Source organism: Cervus elaphus, chromosome 25, assembly GCF_910594005.1.
Source record: "Cervus elaphus chromosome 25, mCerEla1.1, whole genome shotgun sequence".
Classification (NCBI taxonomy): domain Eukaryota; kingdom Metazoa; phylum Chordata; class Mammalia; order Artiodactyla; family Cervidae; genus Cervus; species Cervus elaphus.
The window spans coordinates 11,300,807-11,319,089 of record NC_057839.1 but is presented as its reverse complement, the minus strand read 5'-3'; the positions used below and the strand labels follow the sequence as shown (position 1 = coordinate 11,319,089).

The 18,283-nt window shown below is 41.3% G+C and overlaps 1 protein-coding gene across 5 annotated transcripts in view; it reads left to right on the top strand.

The window, feature by feature from the left end:
* ARHGEF28 (Rho guanine nucleotide exchange factor 28) overlaps positions 1-18,283 on the top strand; it is a 326,609-nt gene that overhangs the window by 103,746 nt on the left and 204,580 nt on the right. Inside the window, exon 1 of one of the 5 annotated variants that reach the window (XM_043887232.1) lies at positions 12,926-12,949. The exons of the other annotated variants lie outside the window; for them this stretch is intronic. Coding sequence (XP_043743167.1) covers positions 12,941-12,949 — 9 coding nt within the window. The 5' untranslated portion in view covers positions 12,926-12,940. Of the gene's footprint in view, positions 1-12,925; positions 12,950-18,283 lie in introns of those variants that run through there. 5 annotated transcript variants of the gene reach the window in all.

The window sequence follows — 18,283 nt, the reverse complement described above, 5'->3', positions numbered from 1 at the left end:
TTCATTCTCCAGGTTTCCTGTTTCTAAAAGTCATTTAGATTATCATCCTTTGATTAGCGTCCTTCATTACAGCCTCACGGTTTATTTCGGCACACGGTCAGGAGGTGTTCAGCTTCTCGTTTGCCTGGCCGCTGGTCACAGGTCAGTGAGCTGCTGTTCTCTGATACGGAGCCAGGTACTTTCCTGTCCTCAGTAAGGTGAGCACGTGGCGGTAAGCAGCCAGTTTCGCCCAAATTGTGTGGACTGATTTTTTTCTTTGTAGTTTCAAAGAGGAACTTCATAAGTTGGGGGCCTGTCTTTTTAAGGGTATGTGAATACCTGTGAACCATCCATGTAATAACAGCTGTTTTGATCTTGAAATAGCAAGCAGTAGGTAGACGTGAACTCAGATCCCAGCTGTGACCTTGTAACTTGTCCTCTCACTTCCTTCATTTATAAAATGGGGAGTTCCAAAACCTACCTTGTAATGTTATTGTAAGGATTAAATGTGTTTCCTAACAGTGGTGTACGGTGTACATCCTGCTCGCCTTGCTGGATTCCAAAGTTACCTGGCATCCATAAGTACCTTTTAGGCATAATAAAGGAAATGAAAATATTTTTTCTCAGAACACACATTCTAATGGATTTATATTCACACATTTATATATACATACATATAATTGTATGTATATAAATTAAACATATATATTTAATATATAAAAATTATATATAATGACTATATAAATATATGAATATATTTATATATATAAATTCTACATATAAATATTCACATATTTATATACACACATTCCAGTACTGACTTTTTAATGGATGCTACCCCAATTAGTACAGGTTAAAGTATCTGCCATGAAGAGGAATATCTTAAAAGATGGATGTTTTCAGTGGTTTAAAACTTTAGATATTATAAAGAGAAATTGATTCTTGAGGTTACCCTAAAAATTAATCACCTGTTTAGAATCTCTTGGTCTTTTAGTCTGTACTGAGTCTTTTTTAAAAATTTTATTTTAATTGGAGGCTAATTACTTTACAATATTGTGGTGGTTTTTGCCATACATTGACATGAATCAGCCATAGGTGCACATGTGTCCCCCATCCTGACCCTCCCTCCCACCTCCCTGCCCATCCCATCCCTCTGGGTCATCCCAGTGCACCAGCCCTGAGTACTCGTCTCATGCATCGAACCTGGACTGGTGGTCTGTTTCACATGTGATAATATACATGTTTCAATGCTATTCTCTCAGATCATCCCACCCTTGCCTTCTCCCTCAGAGTCCAAAAGTCTGTTCTTTACATCTGTGTCTCTTTTGCTGTCTCGGACATAGGGTCATCATTACCATCTTTCTAAATTCCATATATATGTGTTAGTATACTGTATTGGTGGTATTGAGTCTTTAATCAAACAGTTAAAGACCAACATCTTAGATGTCTTTGAAGCAGTCTGTGTGATTGGACTGGGCTGTTTTTATTGTAATAATGGGTTGAAACTCTTAATTTTTCCCTCTTCTTTGCCTTGACGCTTTAAAACAAAACATCTCTTATCCAGAAATGTAGAAAGCTCTTGATGTTCTCTGTGATGAGAATAATCCATTTTTAGCAACTGTGTGCTCCATAGGCTCAAAATTTAGCAAATTGAGTTTCAGTGGGAATGCTTTCATGTCTGTGGCCACTGGGAACATGTTTACTGAGGGAGCATTACGTGTGCCTTCTGTATATGGTCAAGAAGTAATTTGGAAGGAGGGTATAACCATTTAAAAACAGAGTCCGTCCATGTATAAAGAGAACAAACTTAAGTGTTTACCAGGGGAGGTGGGATGGGGAGGGGCATTAGGGCATGGGGGTTAAGAGCTACAAACTTTAAAGAAAACCAAAACTGCAGTCTGTCTATCCTGTTAGGAATGAGATAACTTCAGGGCTTACTGTAATTGAAGGGTTACTTCAGTTAGACAGGTGTCTTTAAAAACACAGATCATCATACGTCTTGGGGGGATGCTTTGCTTGGCTGTTGAAGAATTTTTCAGAGAGGATCTCACGGAATATTGCGGAAGCAGTGAGGACACCGGCACATCAGCAGAGTGGCCTGCGGGTTTCTGTGTGGTCATGCGTCAGTGCTCAGGGAGCCCCTGGTTACCACATGGCCAGCCAGCTCCTCTTTGAACTGTTGTTTATAAAGGGAGAGAATTAGTGTTGTACCTCTCTGACAGGTAAATTATGAAGCCGTGAACCTCTGGGAAACTCCGCATCTGTTAGTTGTGCATGCTGTACTTTGGGGATGATACCAAGTGGCATGATTTACTGTTCGGTGTCAGAAATCTCTTTTTATCATTTGGAACAACATTTAAAACAGTGCAGTTTTCCTTTATTATGTAAACAATTCTTTATTGATGAAGCTGTTTTCTCCCAACTTTTTTTTTTTTCCCTTGAATTAAGGACACTTGCAGAAGTATAACTTTTGGCGCTGCGTTTGGGGTAAAATTGTTGACAGAAAATATGTATGTGTGTGTGTGTGTGAGAGAGAAAGACACTCAGGCAGACAGTCTGGGCAGGCAGAATATGCTTTTGAAAGTAGCCACTCAAACTCCCTAGTTGTGGTATGTGGGCTCAGCAGTTGTGGCTCGTGAGCTCCAGAATGCCTGGGCTTCAGTAGTTTCGGCTCATGGGCTCAGTAGTTGTGGCTCATGGACTTAGTAACTCCAAGTCATGTGGGATCTTAGTTCTCTGACCAGGGATCGACCTTGCATCCTTTGCATTGCAAGGTGGATTCTTAACTGTTAGGGAAGTTCCCTAATTCTTAATTAGGGAAGTCCTAATCCCTAACTCTTGCCTCTCTCAGATTTTTTTTTTTGAAGGGTAGTATTATTCAATTTTCATTAAACTGAGTTTAGGATTTAGTGACACTCTTAGCTCTTAGATATTCTCTAGGAATCACTCATTATGCCAGAGCCTATGGCAGAGATTAAGCCAATAACCAAACCTTCTCTTGGACACACAGCTATACCACATTTTCTAGTTGCACTTAGTAGCTGAGGCCTTGCGAGTGCAACAGGGCAGGAGATGGGCTCCAGCCTCAGGCCTGGACAGCTATGGAGGCCCATATTCTTTTCTCCTTCCAGCTGGGATGGAGCAGGTCACTTGGCAGCCAAGTGTTGCAGATGGCAGAGCTGCAAGGTGGCAGGAGCCTGGGTCCCTGGAAAGCTGCCTGGAGGAAAGCCACCCAAGCAGCAGTCTCTGCGTGAGGCTGTTACGTGAGCAAGAAATGCACTTTCATTGTGTTACAGCAGTGAGCTTCCAGGGGCCAGGTTTACTTTCGACTTCCCTATCGCTAGAGTGAGGCTCTGGAGTAGCTCCCTGTCTTCTCAGACCTGTGTTTGGGCCTGGGGACAGAGCCCTCATTGATTGTTTCCAACAGATTGGCTTTTTTCACTGACCTTTTTTGTTTTCTTCCCTTTTCCTCCATTCTCACTGCTTTCTCCTCTTTCATGAAAAACACCCAGCAAATCTTGCGATTCAAATCTTAGCTTCCATGCCCTGCCTCTCAAAGGCCTTCTTGACTATCTGATCTAAAATAACTCTCTAGGTCCTTGCTATCATTCTGTTTTAAATTTTCTGAGTGGCACTCAGCATTATCTGATGATATTTTCATATTGATTGTGTCTTCCCTGCAGAAAACTCTAAACCATGAGATCAGGGAATTGCTCACTTCACTGCTGCCTCCCTTGTTCCTAGAACAGGGTGGAATGTGTACAAATAAGGGCTTAATACTTGGTGAATGAAGTATGAAGGTATCTTACTTTGGATTAGGAAGAAAGTGGTATATGAAAGATCAAAATGGAAACAACAAACAGTAAGAAATGACTCTTCTTCTTTACAGGTCTAGGCAGTATCCGTGCATTAAGATATTGCCTAGACTTGGATGAAAAATGATAGTCAGTGACAAGGGTAAATCTAGGTCCCACGGGACCCAGAGTTTGCCAGATATTCGGTTACAGTCCTTGGATATGAGTGCTCTGTTTGTTTACTTGTAGACAGACCGTCCTGCATTGCAGGGTTCTTTCCCACCGAGCCCCTGGGGAGGCTGGGCACAGACACACGGCAGTAACAACCAGGTCCTGAAGAGTGTGATCACTGATGCAACTTGGCCAAACTGTTGGAGTGAATTATCTTCTGGATTAAAATACCTCTAGTTTTCTCCCCCTGCAACAGTTTAGAGGGAAGGCTATTTTGAAGTAGAGAGAATTTTCAGTTTTAAAAATGTAAAATCTTTTTGATGGGTATATAGTGCTTATTTTACCTCTATACATTTATTTCTTTAGCTCCTGTTGCTGGCTCTAAGAGGAATTTGAGAGAGTCATACTAAGTTTTGTCGAATAATTTAGCCTTTTGGGCACAATATCCTAATCTGCAGAAATGAGGACACTGTACCCCTAGATGGGGGAAAGTGTTTGGCACACAGTAGGTGTTCAAGAAATGTTTCTTCAATAACAAAGAATACTAACAGATAATATTTTTGGTACTATTATATTAACAGCTAGTTTTTTAATTGGGCTTCCCAGGTGGCACAGTGGTAAAGAACCCACCTGCCAACGCAGGAGATGTAAGAGATACAAGTTCGATTCCTGGGTCAGGAAGATCCCCTGGAGGAAGGCATGGCAACCCACTCCAGTATTCTTGCCTAGAGAATCCCATGGACGGAGGAGCCTGGTGGGCTACAGTCCATGAGGTTGCAAAGAGTCAGACATGACTGAGTGACTAAGCACAGCATGAACAATTTATTTATTAAGCACTTAAGTGTAATAAATTAAGCATTTAAGTGTAAGCACTTAAGGCCACCTGGCCTTATCTTTGACAAAGGAGGCAAGGATATACAATGGAAAAAAGACAACCTCTTTAACAAGTGGTGCTGGGAAGACTGGTCAACCACTTGTAAAAGAATGAAACTAGAACACTTTCTAACACCATACACAAAAATAAACTCAAAATGGATTAAAGATCTAAATGTAAGACCAGAAACTATAGAACTCCTAGAGGAAAACATAGGCAAAACACTCTCGGACATAAATCGCAGCAGGATCCTCTATGACCCACCTCCCAGAGTAATGGAAATAAAAACAAAAATAAATAAATGGGACCTAATTAAACTTAAAAGCTTTTGCCCAACGAAGGAAACTATAAGCAAGGTGAAAAGACAGCCTTCAGAATGGGAGAAAATAACAGCAAACGAAGCAACTGACAAAGAATTAATCTCAAAAATATACAAGCAGCTCCTGCAGCTCAATTCCAGAAAAATAAATGATCCAATCAAAAAATGGGCCAAAGAACTAAACAGACATTTCTCCAAAGAAGACATATAGATGGCTAAAAAACACATGAAAAGATGCTCAACATCACTCATTATCAGAGAAATGCAAATCAAAGCCACAATGAGGTACCATCTCACGCCGGTTAGAATGGCTGCTATCAAAAAGTCTACAAGCAATAAATGTTGGAGAGGGTGTGGAGAAAAGGGAACCCTCTTACACTGTTGGTGGGAATGCAAACTAGTACAGCCACTATGGAGAACAGTGTGGAGATTTCTTAAAAAACTGGAATTAGAACTGCCATATGACCTAGCAATCCCACTGCTGGGCATACACACCGAGGAAACCAGAATTGAAAGAGACACGTGCACCCCAATGTTCATCGCAGCACTGTTTATAATAGCCAGGGCATGGAAGCAACCTAGATGCCCATCAGCAGACGAATGGGTAAGAAAACTGTGGTACATATACACAATGGAATATTACTCAGCCATTGAAAAGAATACATTTAAATCAGTTCTAATGACATGGATGAAACTGGAGCCTATTATACAGAGTGAAGTAAGTCAGAAAGAAAAACACCAATATGGTATACTAATGCATATATATGTAATTTAGAAAGATGGTAACGATGACCCTGTATGTGAGACAGCAAAAGAGACACAGATGTAAAGAACAGACTTTTGGACTCTGTGGGAGAAGGCGAGGGTGGGATGAGTTGAGAGAATAGCACTGAAACATGTATATTACCATATGTGAAACAGATCGCTGGTCCAGGTTCGATGCATGAGACAGGGTGCTCAGGGCTGGTGCACTGGGATGACCCTGGGGGATGGGATGGGGAGGGAGGTGGGAGGGAGGGTCAGGGTGGGGAACACATGTACACCCATGGCTGATTCATGTGAATGTATGGCAAAACCCACTATAATATTGTAATTAGCCTCCAATTGAAACAAATAAATTTAAAAAAAAGGAAAAAAAAGTGTTAGCTGGTGGACATGTATCAACATATGTGGCTTCACTTAGTCCTGACTGTCACATGTGATAGGTCGGTTCTGTATTTATCCCTATTTCATGGTTTAAGTAGCTGAGGCCGCTGAGATCGAAACCCAGGTCTGCTTTAACCATAGAGGCCTCACAGTCTTTCTTTACTTTGCTTTCTTTACTCTGGAGCAGGGGTCCCCAGCCTCCGGGATCTAATGCCTAATGATCTGAGGTGGAGCTGGTTTAATAATAATAGACATAAAGTGCACAGTAAATATAATGCACTTGAATCATCCTCAAACCATCCCCACCCCCGCTCGTCCAAGGAAAAATTGTCTTCCACAGAACCAGGCCCTGGTGCCACAAAGGTTGGGGACCGCTGGTCTAAAGCAGTGCGATGTGGACGGAGATCCAGACCAGCGTCTCTTGTCTACAAGGTCAGTCATGTTGATCCAAGCCCATGTTTTTTTAGCTTCTAGCGTTATCTTATGTACTCTGTAGAAATGACGGAGCAGTAGGGTACTCTGAAAGAGACTGTACTCCGAGAAAGGCCAGCCTCCACAGTGTCCTTTCTGGTGTGACTCTGCCCTCTAGGTCAAGCGGCAGATCTGCTTGCATCCCTCCCCTGCTCAGAATCCCTCCAGTGAGCCCCTGTGCCCCAAGTTGTCCATGAGCTGGCCTCTGCCTCCATGTCCAGCTTCCCCTCGGGCCCTCTTCCCCACCTCCGCTGTTACTGCCTGGCCACAGCAAGCCAAAATTCCCCAAGAACTGTTCCACACCCCGTCTTTACATTCAGAATTCCCTTCCTTTGACATGGTCCTTTCATCCTCTGGGAGGTCTTTCCCAGTGTTGCAGGTGGAACTGGCTCCTCCTGCCCCATTCTGCGTGGGGTCCTGCACTAATGTGTGTGCGTGGAAGCTTTTCTCTCCCTAGCAGGCTGTGAGCTTGCTGAAGGTCACGATCGGGTTTTGTCTTCTTCCTACCATCTGTGCCTGGCACACATCAGCTATTTGTTGAATGAGAGGAGAAGAGAGAATAAAATGATTCTGAAATGGTCACAATATTCATGTTCTTTGAACAAGAGTCTTTTCCTCTAAGTAGATACTCAGAGTGCATTCATATGTGGAGAAGGCAATGGCACCCCACTCCAGTACTCTTGCCTGGAATTTCCCGTGGACGGAGGAGCCTGGTGGACTGCAGTCCATGCGGTTGCGACGAGTCAGAGGCGACTGAGCGACTTTAGTTTCACTTTTCACTTTCATGCATTGGAGATGGAAATGGCAACCCAATCGAGTGTTCTTGCCTGGAGAGTCCCAGGGACGGAGGAGCCTGGTGGGCTGCCGTGTATGGGGTTCCATAGAGTCGGTCATGACTGCAGCGACTTAGCAGCAGCAGCAGCATTCACATGTAATGTGTTAAGACCGCGCTGAGTTGTCTGGGGAGACCATCAGTCCGTGCAGTGGGCCAGGCGCTGCTTCCAGGGCATGCAGTACTGAGCATGGTGGCGGGATGTGCCGGGACTTAGGAGGGAAGCAGAGTCCATGTAGCAGAGATGGGTTTGACTCCTGGTTCTGCCCCTGAACCTCCAGATCCCTGTGGTCAAAGTACTTTACCTCGGAAAGCCTCAGGCTCCTCATCTGTGAAATGGGGCTGATGGTTTCTGCCTCAGAGGATGGTGGTAAGGACTTCATGAAGTAATTCGCATAACATGGTGCCTGGTGCTACTATAAATTAAGACACAAAAGATCCTATGATGGCCATTTTTATCCTTATGGTTTCTTAAGAATCTCAGTGAATAAATTGATAAATACTCTTATTTTCACATTGAATTTTCATGTCCAGAAGTGAGAAATTTCATATTCACTGTGAGTTATAATGAAATCTCTTTTCCCTGAGATGACTTCAGTAACATCTTTATGGTGGGGAGTTTGACAGTGGTAAAGTATCTGAAAATAGGCATCTGTCACAATAAGGTTTGTAAAGCATATTAGATTATATTTGTCTATTGAATGTCTATGGTTGATGCTATGAAGAAACAGAAGTTTATATACCACAGAGGTTAGGGTTAGAATTAGAGGATGGTCAGAGCTGTTTCATGTTTAGGTTGAAAAGACATTTGACCATAAGTACTATTTGATCAGGCTTCCCTTGTGGCTCAGCTGGTCAAGAATCTGCCTGCAATGCAGGAAACCTGGGTTCGATCCCTGGGTTGGGAAGATCCCCTGGAGAAGAGAAAGGTTACCCACTCCAGTATTCTGGCCTGGAGAATTCCGTGGACTGCGTAGTCCATGGGGTTGCAAAGAGTCAGACACGACTGAGCAACTTTTACTTTCACTCTTTGATCATCTGAATTTGTAAATTGCTGACTGAGAAATGCCAGCAGAGGGGTAAATGGAAGCTCTTTTTTCCTTCCAGCCATCCATCATCCTTCCGTGTCCCTATAGAAATGGAAGGAAGGGCCGGGGTTTCCTCAAAGCATTTTCACAAGGGCCCTGGAACACCTGCCTACTTTCCCATGCTAGAAAGTGTCCGTTTGTACCCTGTGGCCCCGTCTTCCTCATGGCGCTGGCTGTGGGGGCTTCTGCAGTCAGTGAGAAGCAGAGCTGAATAAAGATGTAGTCTCCTGGGTGCGTGGACCTCCTCTTGGCAGAACCGCCATGGTAGGGCAAGAAATGCTAATCACTTCTTGCCTGGGTTCCTGCAGTGGGCCCCCCTGATTCCACCCTTGTCTCATCACGGTCTAGTTCCAACATAGCTGCCAGAGTGATCCTTTTAACATAAAATTCAGATCTTGTCACCTTTCTACCCAAAATAGTGCAATGGCTTCCCACTGCAGAGTTAAGACCCAAGTCCTTACAGTGGCCTTCCCTTACCCCTGACCTTGCCTCCCATTTCCCTTCTCTTCTGCTTCAACCGACAGGTTTCCTTGCTGTTTTCCAAACACTCTAGGCCACTTGCTGGTCTTTCAACCTCACATGGTCTTTCACATCCACAGGGCTCAGTCTCTTACTTTATTCAGCTATTAGAACATCACCTCAGCAGAGGGTTTGTCCTACTGACCTATGTAAAACATCTCTTTACCCCCACCTTATTTTTATCAGGTCTTTTGAATCACTCACATATATCAGAGGCTTAATTATTTGATCATTCTGTCTGTCTCCAGACTAGGATGATGGGATAGATGGTTTGTTTTAGCCACAACACTTAGCAGACACTCAGTACATACCTGGAATGAAGCATGGATATGTGGGGAGACATAGGGGCTGGTTTTGGCTACCTGGGGACCCATGGGCCAGTCTCTGACCTGTCTGTGTCTCTGGAGATTGTGAGGTTCAAGTGGGACAGCATACGCAAACACTTTGTGAATGGAGAAGCACTGAGGAGATGGAAAGTGTAATTCGTAACAAGGTTAATGCGTGCTCGGCCATTTAGGATTGGTTCTCCGTGTGCTGGCCCCAAATGTGGTACCATCTTACTACACTCTGTGCCAAGTTAGGAACAGGGAGCAGACTCCACTTGACTTTTGACTGAATGGTACCTCTTGTGAAGCCAGCATCTGGAAGTCCTGCATCTAGGTCCTATTTTTCACTGGTTAAGAACCCTGAGAAGTTGACCTGAAGATTCAAAGAGAATCTTAAGGGGCAAAAAAGGACAAGGCCAGAAAAAGGGGCTCCTGAATTCCAAAGCCATTGTCAATTCTAAAGGGAGAATGAGGAAGGACTCTCTCAGGGCATCCTCCCCTTCCTCCTGCACTGTTGCCCATGACGCAGGAAAGACAGAATTACTACAGTGGGGTTGTGGCAGGTAGCTGGATGTGAGGAGTTTGAAGACACACCCTCCTGCCTGTATGATGTGTCACAAAAGTGCACATTCTGTACTGTTTCTTTTGCCTCCAGTTCTTTTTTAAAAATAATATTCTTATTTAGTAGTCTCTTTCTTTTTTGTCTGCACTATGTGCCATGTGGGATGTGGGATCTTAGTTCCCGACCAAGGATTGAACCTGTGCCCCTGCAGTGGGAGTGCAGAGTCTTAACTATTGGGCCTTCAGGGAAGTCCCTGCCCTTAGTTCTTGATTTTGATCAGATGAAGTTTTCTTTGCAGGCATCGAAATTCAGGTCCTTCCCCCTACCTCCCTTCTTTTTACAAAAGTGTTTCCACATTGCAGTTCCTGGGAGGGTGGATATTTGTGTCTCTTCTGCTTATTTTGGTTTATCTATTATCCATCTTTCTTGCCCTGTTCCAGTTTCAGTTACATTCCATGGTGCTTTGTTTTTCTAGCTGTTTGTCCTCTTGCCATTGTTATCATGCCTCAGCCCTCTGCTGCTGCTGTTTTGGAGAAGGAAATGGCAACCCACTCCAGTGTTCTTGCCTGGAGAATCTCAGGGACAGAGGAGCCCGGTGGGCTGCCGTCTATGGGGTCGCACAGAGTCGGACACGACTGAAGCGACTTAGCAGCAGCAGCAGCTGTTTTATCCTTTCTCTCCCCACTGAGCCCTCATTTTCAGTCCTTTTCTTGCCTCCCATACATTCTTCAGAATGATCCTCAGAATGATCATTCTGAGGCTGACCTTGATCTCTGGACACTCTTTCCTCACTGTCCTGCTTCTCTGGTTTCTGTGGTGTCATGGTTCCCATCTTGTGACTGAGCTGACTTTTACCTGCATTGGTTCTGGTTTGAGAAGGAAAAGAGTCAGAAGAAGAGCCATGGGCCCTGAGAGCACTCCGAGGTTGAGCAGAGGTGATGGAGGTCTAGGAAGAGGAGAGACAAGAGGATGGAAGGATATGGATGTTTTGGGGACTGGGGAACTTTGGGGGAGTTTGCTCCTGATTCTAACTTGTTTCCATAAAGATTCTTCCCAGTCCTTTGGGGAAGGAATAGGATTGACTTAGGGCCTGGCAGTTGTAGCTTGGAGCAGTGAGAAGAGGATTGGAAGGAGAGGGAAGACATGGGCTCTAACCCCGGGTCTGCTATGTGATGGGACCCAGAACAGGTCGCCTATCATGGTGGGCCTTCAGTTTCCTCATGTCACTGGTAAAGGCAGGGTTTTGATCCCGGTAAGTTTCTTTCAGCTGTATATTTTGTAAGTTTCAGAATCTATGCTTCAGGGTTCTGATTCTTTTATTTTACATGGGGCATTACTTGGCAGGATCTTCTGTGTTCTTATTTAAGAAGGGCCTGTGTGTGTGTGTGTGTGAGTGTGTGCATGAGTGTGTGCCTGTGTGCACTGGGGAGAGGGGTCTTGGTGTAGCTGGCCAGATGAGAGGGCCTTTCCTTTGTGCCCTCCTGAGAGGGACTTCCTGTGGAGTGCAGGAGCTCCGTGGCTTACCCTGAACTAAGAATGCAGATGGTGTGTCGCAGTTCTTTGTCTAGGAGAAATCAATTTACAGAGACTTCTGTTTCCTTGTATTCCTGGTAGTCTTTGGAATGGTGTGTTCAGTGCTATCAGCAGACCTACGCTGACTTTCAGACACCACTTGTTTGACATAAATCTGTAGACTTCAAATGTTAGAAATAACCGTGTGAGCTTACTGTCTGCATAGGTTCAACCTGAGTCTGAATTGATGAGTCATAGTGTTTATTGCTGTGAATATATAGCTTGAGCTCTGAAATGCAAAATGAGCTAATAGGACTTTATTTTTCAACACAGACTGGATAATAGAGGGTGTCCTAGAGTCAGAGCAGCCTTAGAGACCCTAAATAGATGGTGTTGAACCTTTTTTTTTGAAGGAGGAATCTTTTTTTTTCCCCACACAAAGTATTTTGGAGAATGTATAAACTTGATACAAACTTTTATTATAAATGTATTCTTTGAATTTATTACATTTGTTAATTCAGTTAGAACAATGACTTAGCCTAGGAGTACAAATCTTCTCCAATGTATCAAAATTTGGTAAATAATACATTTAAGTGAATTAAATATTTTTAGATATAAATGTAACTGAAAACATAGTTTCCAAAATGAAATTTAAAAGGAATATTTGCAAAGTCTCAACCTTCCTCTGTTAAAATCTGTGGTTCCCCTGATGTCAGTTTGAAAACCACCAATTCAGAGAATGAAAAATATAAACTAAACATCAATCCAAGGAGCTAAGAAATAAACCAAAGTGAAAGAATATGGGAGAAATTAAATAAGCAAATTCCAATCACCACTTATCTAGACCTCCCATTTTTTTTCATATTGACGCTGGTAATGTAGAATTATATTCACGGTGTTATCAACTTTAGACTTTGAAGCCTAAATAGTTAGCCTCATTCTCTTAGAATAAACAAATAAGCAAAGGAAAAACAAAAATCAAAGTCTCCATCTTCCGCTAGTGCTTATTCCTCCTAAGATGAAGTCATTCATGTCATCTTTGGCCATCTCTGATCCTTAGAAGGCTCTCGCTGTAGAGCTGAACTCCATGCCCTGTCTTTCCCTCCATTGTTTTATGCTTCTCCCCTGGGGCCTACAGAACATGTCTAACTGCTTGTCTGCTGGCAGATCCTGGTATTTGTGACGGTGACCGTTTACTCATGAGTCTTTTCTCCTTTGGCAAAACAGTCCCAGTTCCTTTAATTGTTCTGCCATACGGCAGCATGGCTTCTGTGTCCCTGCAGCATCCTTGTCATTTTTCTCTGCACGTGGTGGCAGTTTGGTCTGTACGTTTTAAAACAGTATTCCATGGCCCAGGTATGTCTGATAGGTATAGAGAAGAGCTGGGCGATATCATTCTTAAGCAACTTACTGGATTTTCCTCAATGCGGAGTTGGGCAGAATTAGCATCGGGTGGCTGTCTCAGCGATAACTCATGCTTAGTTGATTATTGACTAAAACCCCCACTGATATCCAACTATTAAGCAGTATTTTGTTTCATTCTTAATTTTTTTCAGTTGATTATTTTGGAACCAAGGGCAGGACATTTAGTCCTCAAGAAATATTGATAATGGAAGGGTAGTGATTATACTCTAAGTATTCTTATATCCAGCCCAGTATATTTCCTGCTATGATCTACTTGAAATATCAGTTATTTGTTTTCAATTTCTAGGAGTTCTGTGTTTTTATGGAATCTGTGAATAAGTTAGTGATGTTAAAAGGAAGTAAGCTAAGCAACTTTTTAAAGCCTGCTTCTGGCCTTGTGAGAAATCTGGAGTCATTTTCTGACCGTCGTCATGAATTGTTTTTTACTCAAGTCAGCTGTGTTACAGAAACAAAGGCTATTTTAATTCTATAGTGGTGAATCATTTCATCAAGTGGGAAAATCTTCAAGAATTTTTTATGTTTGTGTTTAACTGAGTATAATGCAGAGGTTTGGATAATGGATGCCTTTTAAAATAAATATTGCTATATACATTTAATTTATGGCAGTTATTCCTTTTGATTAAGTAATCTGATGATTGTGTAATTCATGTTTATTTCCTTGTCAATTTTGTCTGTTCTGTCACTATTGAGAAAGGCATGTTAAAGTTTCCCATTGTGATTATGGATTTTTCAATTTCTCCTTTTTGGATTTGATATTTTTTCTTTTATATATTTTGAAGCTATTTATTAGATGCATACGGATTTAGTACTGTATCAGCTTGTTTAACTTACACTTTATGATGAAAAGTTCCTCTTTCTCTAGTAATATGTCTTGATTTAAAAACTACTCTGATATTGCTTTGGCTATATTAGCTTCCTTTTGGTTTGTGTTACATAGTGTTTCTTTTTACTTAAACTTTCTGCTTTATTTTTACAGTGTATCTCTTGTAAGCAGCATATAGTTATTGTTACTGTTCTTGAATTGTTCTTGTTTTTGAAAACCCATACTTAACTGCCTCAACATTGTATCGGGATCAGTTAGTCTGTTTTTACTAAAATTGCTGATACAATTGGATTTATATCTATCATATAACTCTATTTGACATGTTTTACATTCTTAATTTCTCCTATCTTATGTTTTTGATTATTTTTTATTTCATTTTTACCCTATAACTTGTTAACTATACATTCTTTCCCATTCTGTTAGTAGTAGATTTGACATATTATATAGTAAGTTGTTACTTTTAATGCTTTCCCAAAACTCTTAGATACTCTAATTCTACTTCCCTTTTGTGTTACTGTAGTCAGATATTGTAGTTGTACAAATATTTAAAACTCTGTGACATTATAATTATTATTTTGTACATTAGGTATTAATTACATTTACTCACATTATTGTGCCTCATTGCCTCTTGTATTTTCACGTTTCTGTTTGAGATCATTTTACTTTTACTTGAATATGTTGTTTTAGTAATTCTTTTAGTGCTGACAGGGAATTCCCTCAGTATTTGTCTTAAACAGTTAATTTCCACTTCATTTTTAAGAATGTTTTTGTTAGGTATGGAATTTTAGGTCATCAACTTCTTTTACTACTTTAAAGATGTCATTCCATTCTCTTCTAGCTTCTATAACTTCTCAGAATGGTTCTGCCCTTTCCAGAGTTTTAATTACATTTTATTCACATTTCCATAGTTTTCTGATGCTTTTAAGAATATTACTTTTAATTTTTCCATCTTTGTTTTCTTGTTATCAGTAAGAATGTTAGCCTATCCTGCTCTATTTCATCCTGTTGGGAGAAAAAAGCCATTTCTACCCCAAAAGCTAATTCTGAAGAAATGTCTTGTGAGTCTTTTAGCTCATATTGGTTTAGCCTGTCTTAAAAAAATGACATTGTGATATTTCCCCCTGGACTTAACCAATTCAATTCATATTTAACTGGATTTTATTGAATTAGATTTGGTTTGGATGATAAATTTTAGTGCTCTTGATATTTTTACGCTATGCAAAAGATGCTTTAATTATACAGAGTGAAGTCAGTCAGAAAGAAAAACAAATATATATTAATGCATGTATATGGAATGTAGAAAGATGGTACTGATGAAATTATTTGCAGGGCAGCAATGGAGACACAGACCTAGAGAACAGACTTATGGACACGGGGCAGGGGGTGGGGCGTGTAGAGAAAGGAAAGGATGTTCTGTACAGTAACAGAAACTTACATGACCACATGTGAAATAGATAGCCAGTGGGAATTAGCTATATGACTCAGGGAACTCAAATCAGGGCTCTGTAACAACCTAGAGGTGGGAGGGAGGGTCACGAGGGAGGGGACATATGTATATCTATGACTGATTCATGTTGATGTTTGGCAGAAATCAACACAATTCTTTAAAGCAATTATCCTTCACTTAAACAGTAAATTAGAAAAAGATGCTTTAAGCATGTTTTACTTATTTTTAAATTTAATTTAATTTTTAATTGGAGGATAATCTCTTTACAATACAGTCATAGTTTTTGCCATACGTCAACAAGACTCGGTCACAGGCATAAGAGGTCCCTCCCTGCCACCTCCCTCCCCATCCCACCCCTCTAGGCTGTCACAGAGCACCAGCTTTGGGTTCCCTGCATGCTTACTTTTTTGGCCATATCACAAGTCATGTGGGATTTAATTCCCCAACCAGGAATCGAACCCACACCTCCTGCATTGGGAAAACAGAGGTCTCAACCACTGGAGCACCAGGGAAGTCCTTCAAACATGCTTTAAATCAGTGGTCCTTAACCTTTTGGAATCATAAGCTCTTGTACCTTGCGAGGACTCTCTGGTTAAAAGACAGACTTCTACTGTCCCAGGTGAATGCTTAAAGCTGTATGAAGCATATTCTTCATGGGCATTAAGGAACATTTCTCCTACATCCCATTCTCTCTCCACACCATGTCTACCCATGGGTTTCAGGATGAGAATCCTTATATTCAGTATAAAATAAATGTTAAGTGAAAGGTGTAGATAGGTCAATTAATACCCGAGCACTTGCTGTTTGTTCAGGGACTCATTGGGGAGGAAAGTGTGTTGGGCCTGAAACAGGAAGATCTAGATTTGATTTGTGGCTTTGTCATATGCTGGGCCTGATAGTATCAGTGTTCTCATTTATAAAATAAAGATCATGGTAACACTTCCCAGGCATTACTGTGGGAATGAGATGAGAAAATACACAAGAAATCACTTAATAAATTGAGGAGTACTGTTCACATAAAAAATAATAAATGTATGTGTATCAGTTCAGTTCAGTCGCTCAGTCGTGTCTGACTCTTTGTGACCCCATGAGTCGCAGTACGCCAGGCCTCCCTGTCCATCACCAACTCCCGGAGTTTACTCAAACTCATGTCCATCGAGTCACTGATGCCATCCAGCCATCTCATCTTCTGTTGTCCCCTTCTCCTCCTGCCCCCAATCCCTCCCAGCATCAGTGTCTTTTCCAATGAGTCAGCTCTTCGTATGAGGTGGCCAAAAGTATTGGAGTTTCAGCTTCAGCATCAGTCCTTCCATTGAACACCCAGGACTGATCTCCTTTAGGATGGACTGGTTGGATCTCCTTGCAGTCCAAGGGACTCTCAAGAGTCTTCTCCAACACCGCAGTTCAAAAGCATCAATTTTTCAGCTCTCAGTTTTCTTCACAGTCCAACTTTCACATCCATACATGACCACTGGAAAAACCATAGCCATGACTAGATGGACCTTTGTTGGCAAAGTAATGTCTCTGCTTTTTAATATGCTATCTATGTATGTGTACAGATGTGCATTTATGTATAATATGTACACATAGTATATAGGAAATCAGTTTTCCCTTTTCAGATTTTGTTTAAAGAAGTACTTCAGCTGAATACAGTAATTAGAAATGAGACTTTTTGCCCATAGCACTTTCTTTGAAATTTTTCTTAAGGAATGTAAAGATAATATAACTTGGGGTGAGGCAGAACAGAAGAAATCCAATACTGTTAATCTGGCTCTGAAATCCTATTAGTGTTGATTCTAACTAGTATCTGTACTTTTATTTATTTACCTATGGCATGGGACAATGTATCTCTTTAAAATGTATTTTTTTTAAGGATCTTACAACATTTAACACTTTTCTCTGCAGAGAAGTCTCTGGGTAAAATTACTATTTTTGTTGTTACTGTAAAAAGGACAAGTTTCAAATATTAAAAACAGAATCAAATTTGATAGAATGTGTTATTTATATTATGATTATGGTTTTAATGGCATGTATTAGGAAACATTCATTGTAATATTTGACATATCAGTTAACACCTTCATTGTGCTTCTATTAAAAATTATCCCATATAAAGTCTGTGTAGAATACTAGAACACCTTAGAAAACCACAGTCTTACTGTCATATTAAAAGGTGACAATTATCAGTAAAAAGCATTTTTAAATTCCCATTTTTGTTTGTTACTATAAAAGCTAGCATTCTTAACCTTTTTGGAATCTTTGAATGCCTTTGAGACTGTGATGAAAACCGTAAACTGTTCCTTAGAAAACTGGACTCAGTGCTAAGTCGCTTTAGTCATGTCTGACTCTTTACAGCCTTATGGACAGCAGCCCACCAGACTCTTCTGTCTATGGGGATTCTCCAGGCAAGAATACTGGAATGGGTTGCCATGCCCTCCTCCAGGGGACCTTCTTGCCCCAGGGATCAAACTCACGCTCTTGACTCATGCATTGGCAGGCGGATTCTTTACCACTAGCGCCACCTGGGAACCCCTAGAAAACTGCACGCACATGCGGATAAACAGTTTTGCTAATAATTTTTAGTTTCTCAGACCACTTGAAACCCAGATGGACTCTTCCTGTAGACCCAGATTAAAGAAACCTCACTGTTAAAAGGTATATGCTTGCACACTTCGTTCTCTTTGTCATCATTTGAATCTATACATTTGTCTACTCTCTGTCGGGCCAGGTGTTCAGAAAGTGGATAGTTAAGGTTGTAGTCCAGCAGGTGACACTTGTTAACAAAGTGTATACAGGTGTGTTGTCTATAGAGGGTGAGAGAGGAAAGGGAAAGAGGGAGGGAGAACATTCATACAGGAATACCTAATGCTCAGATTAAGATAATATAGCCACCAAGTTATTCAGGGTATTAGAGAACTTGACTTAGAGCCCATTATAGATTAATGAAAAATATTTAGAAGATGCACATCAATCTCACTGTCCATTTTCTTCTTAAATG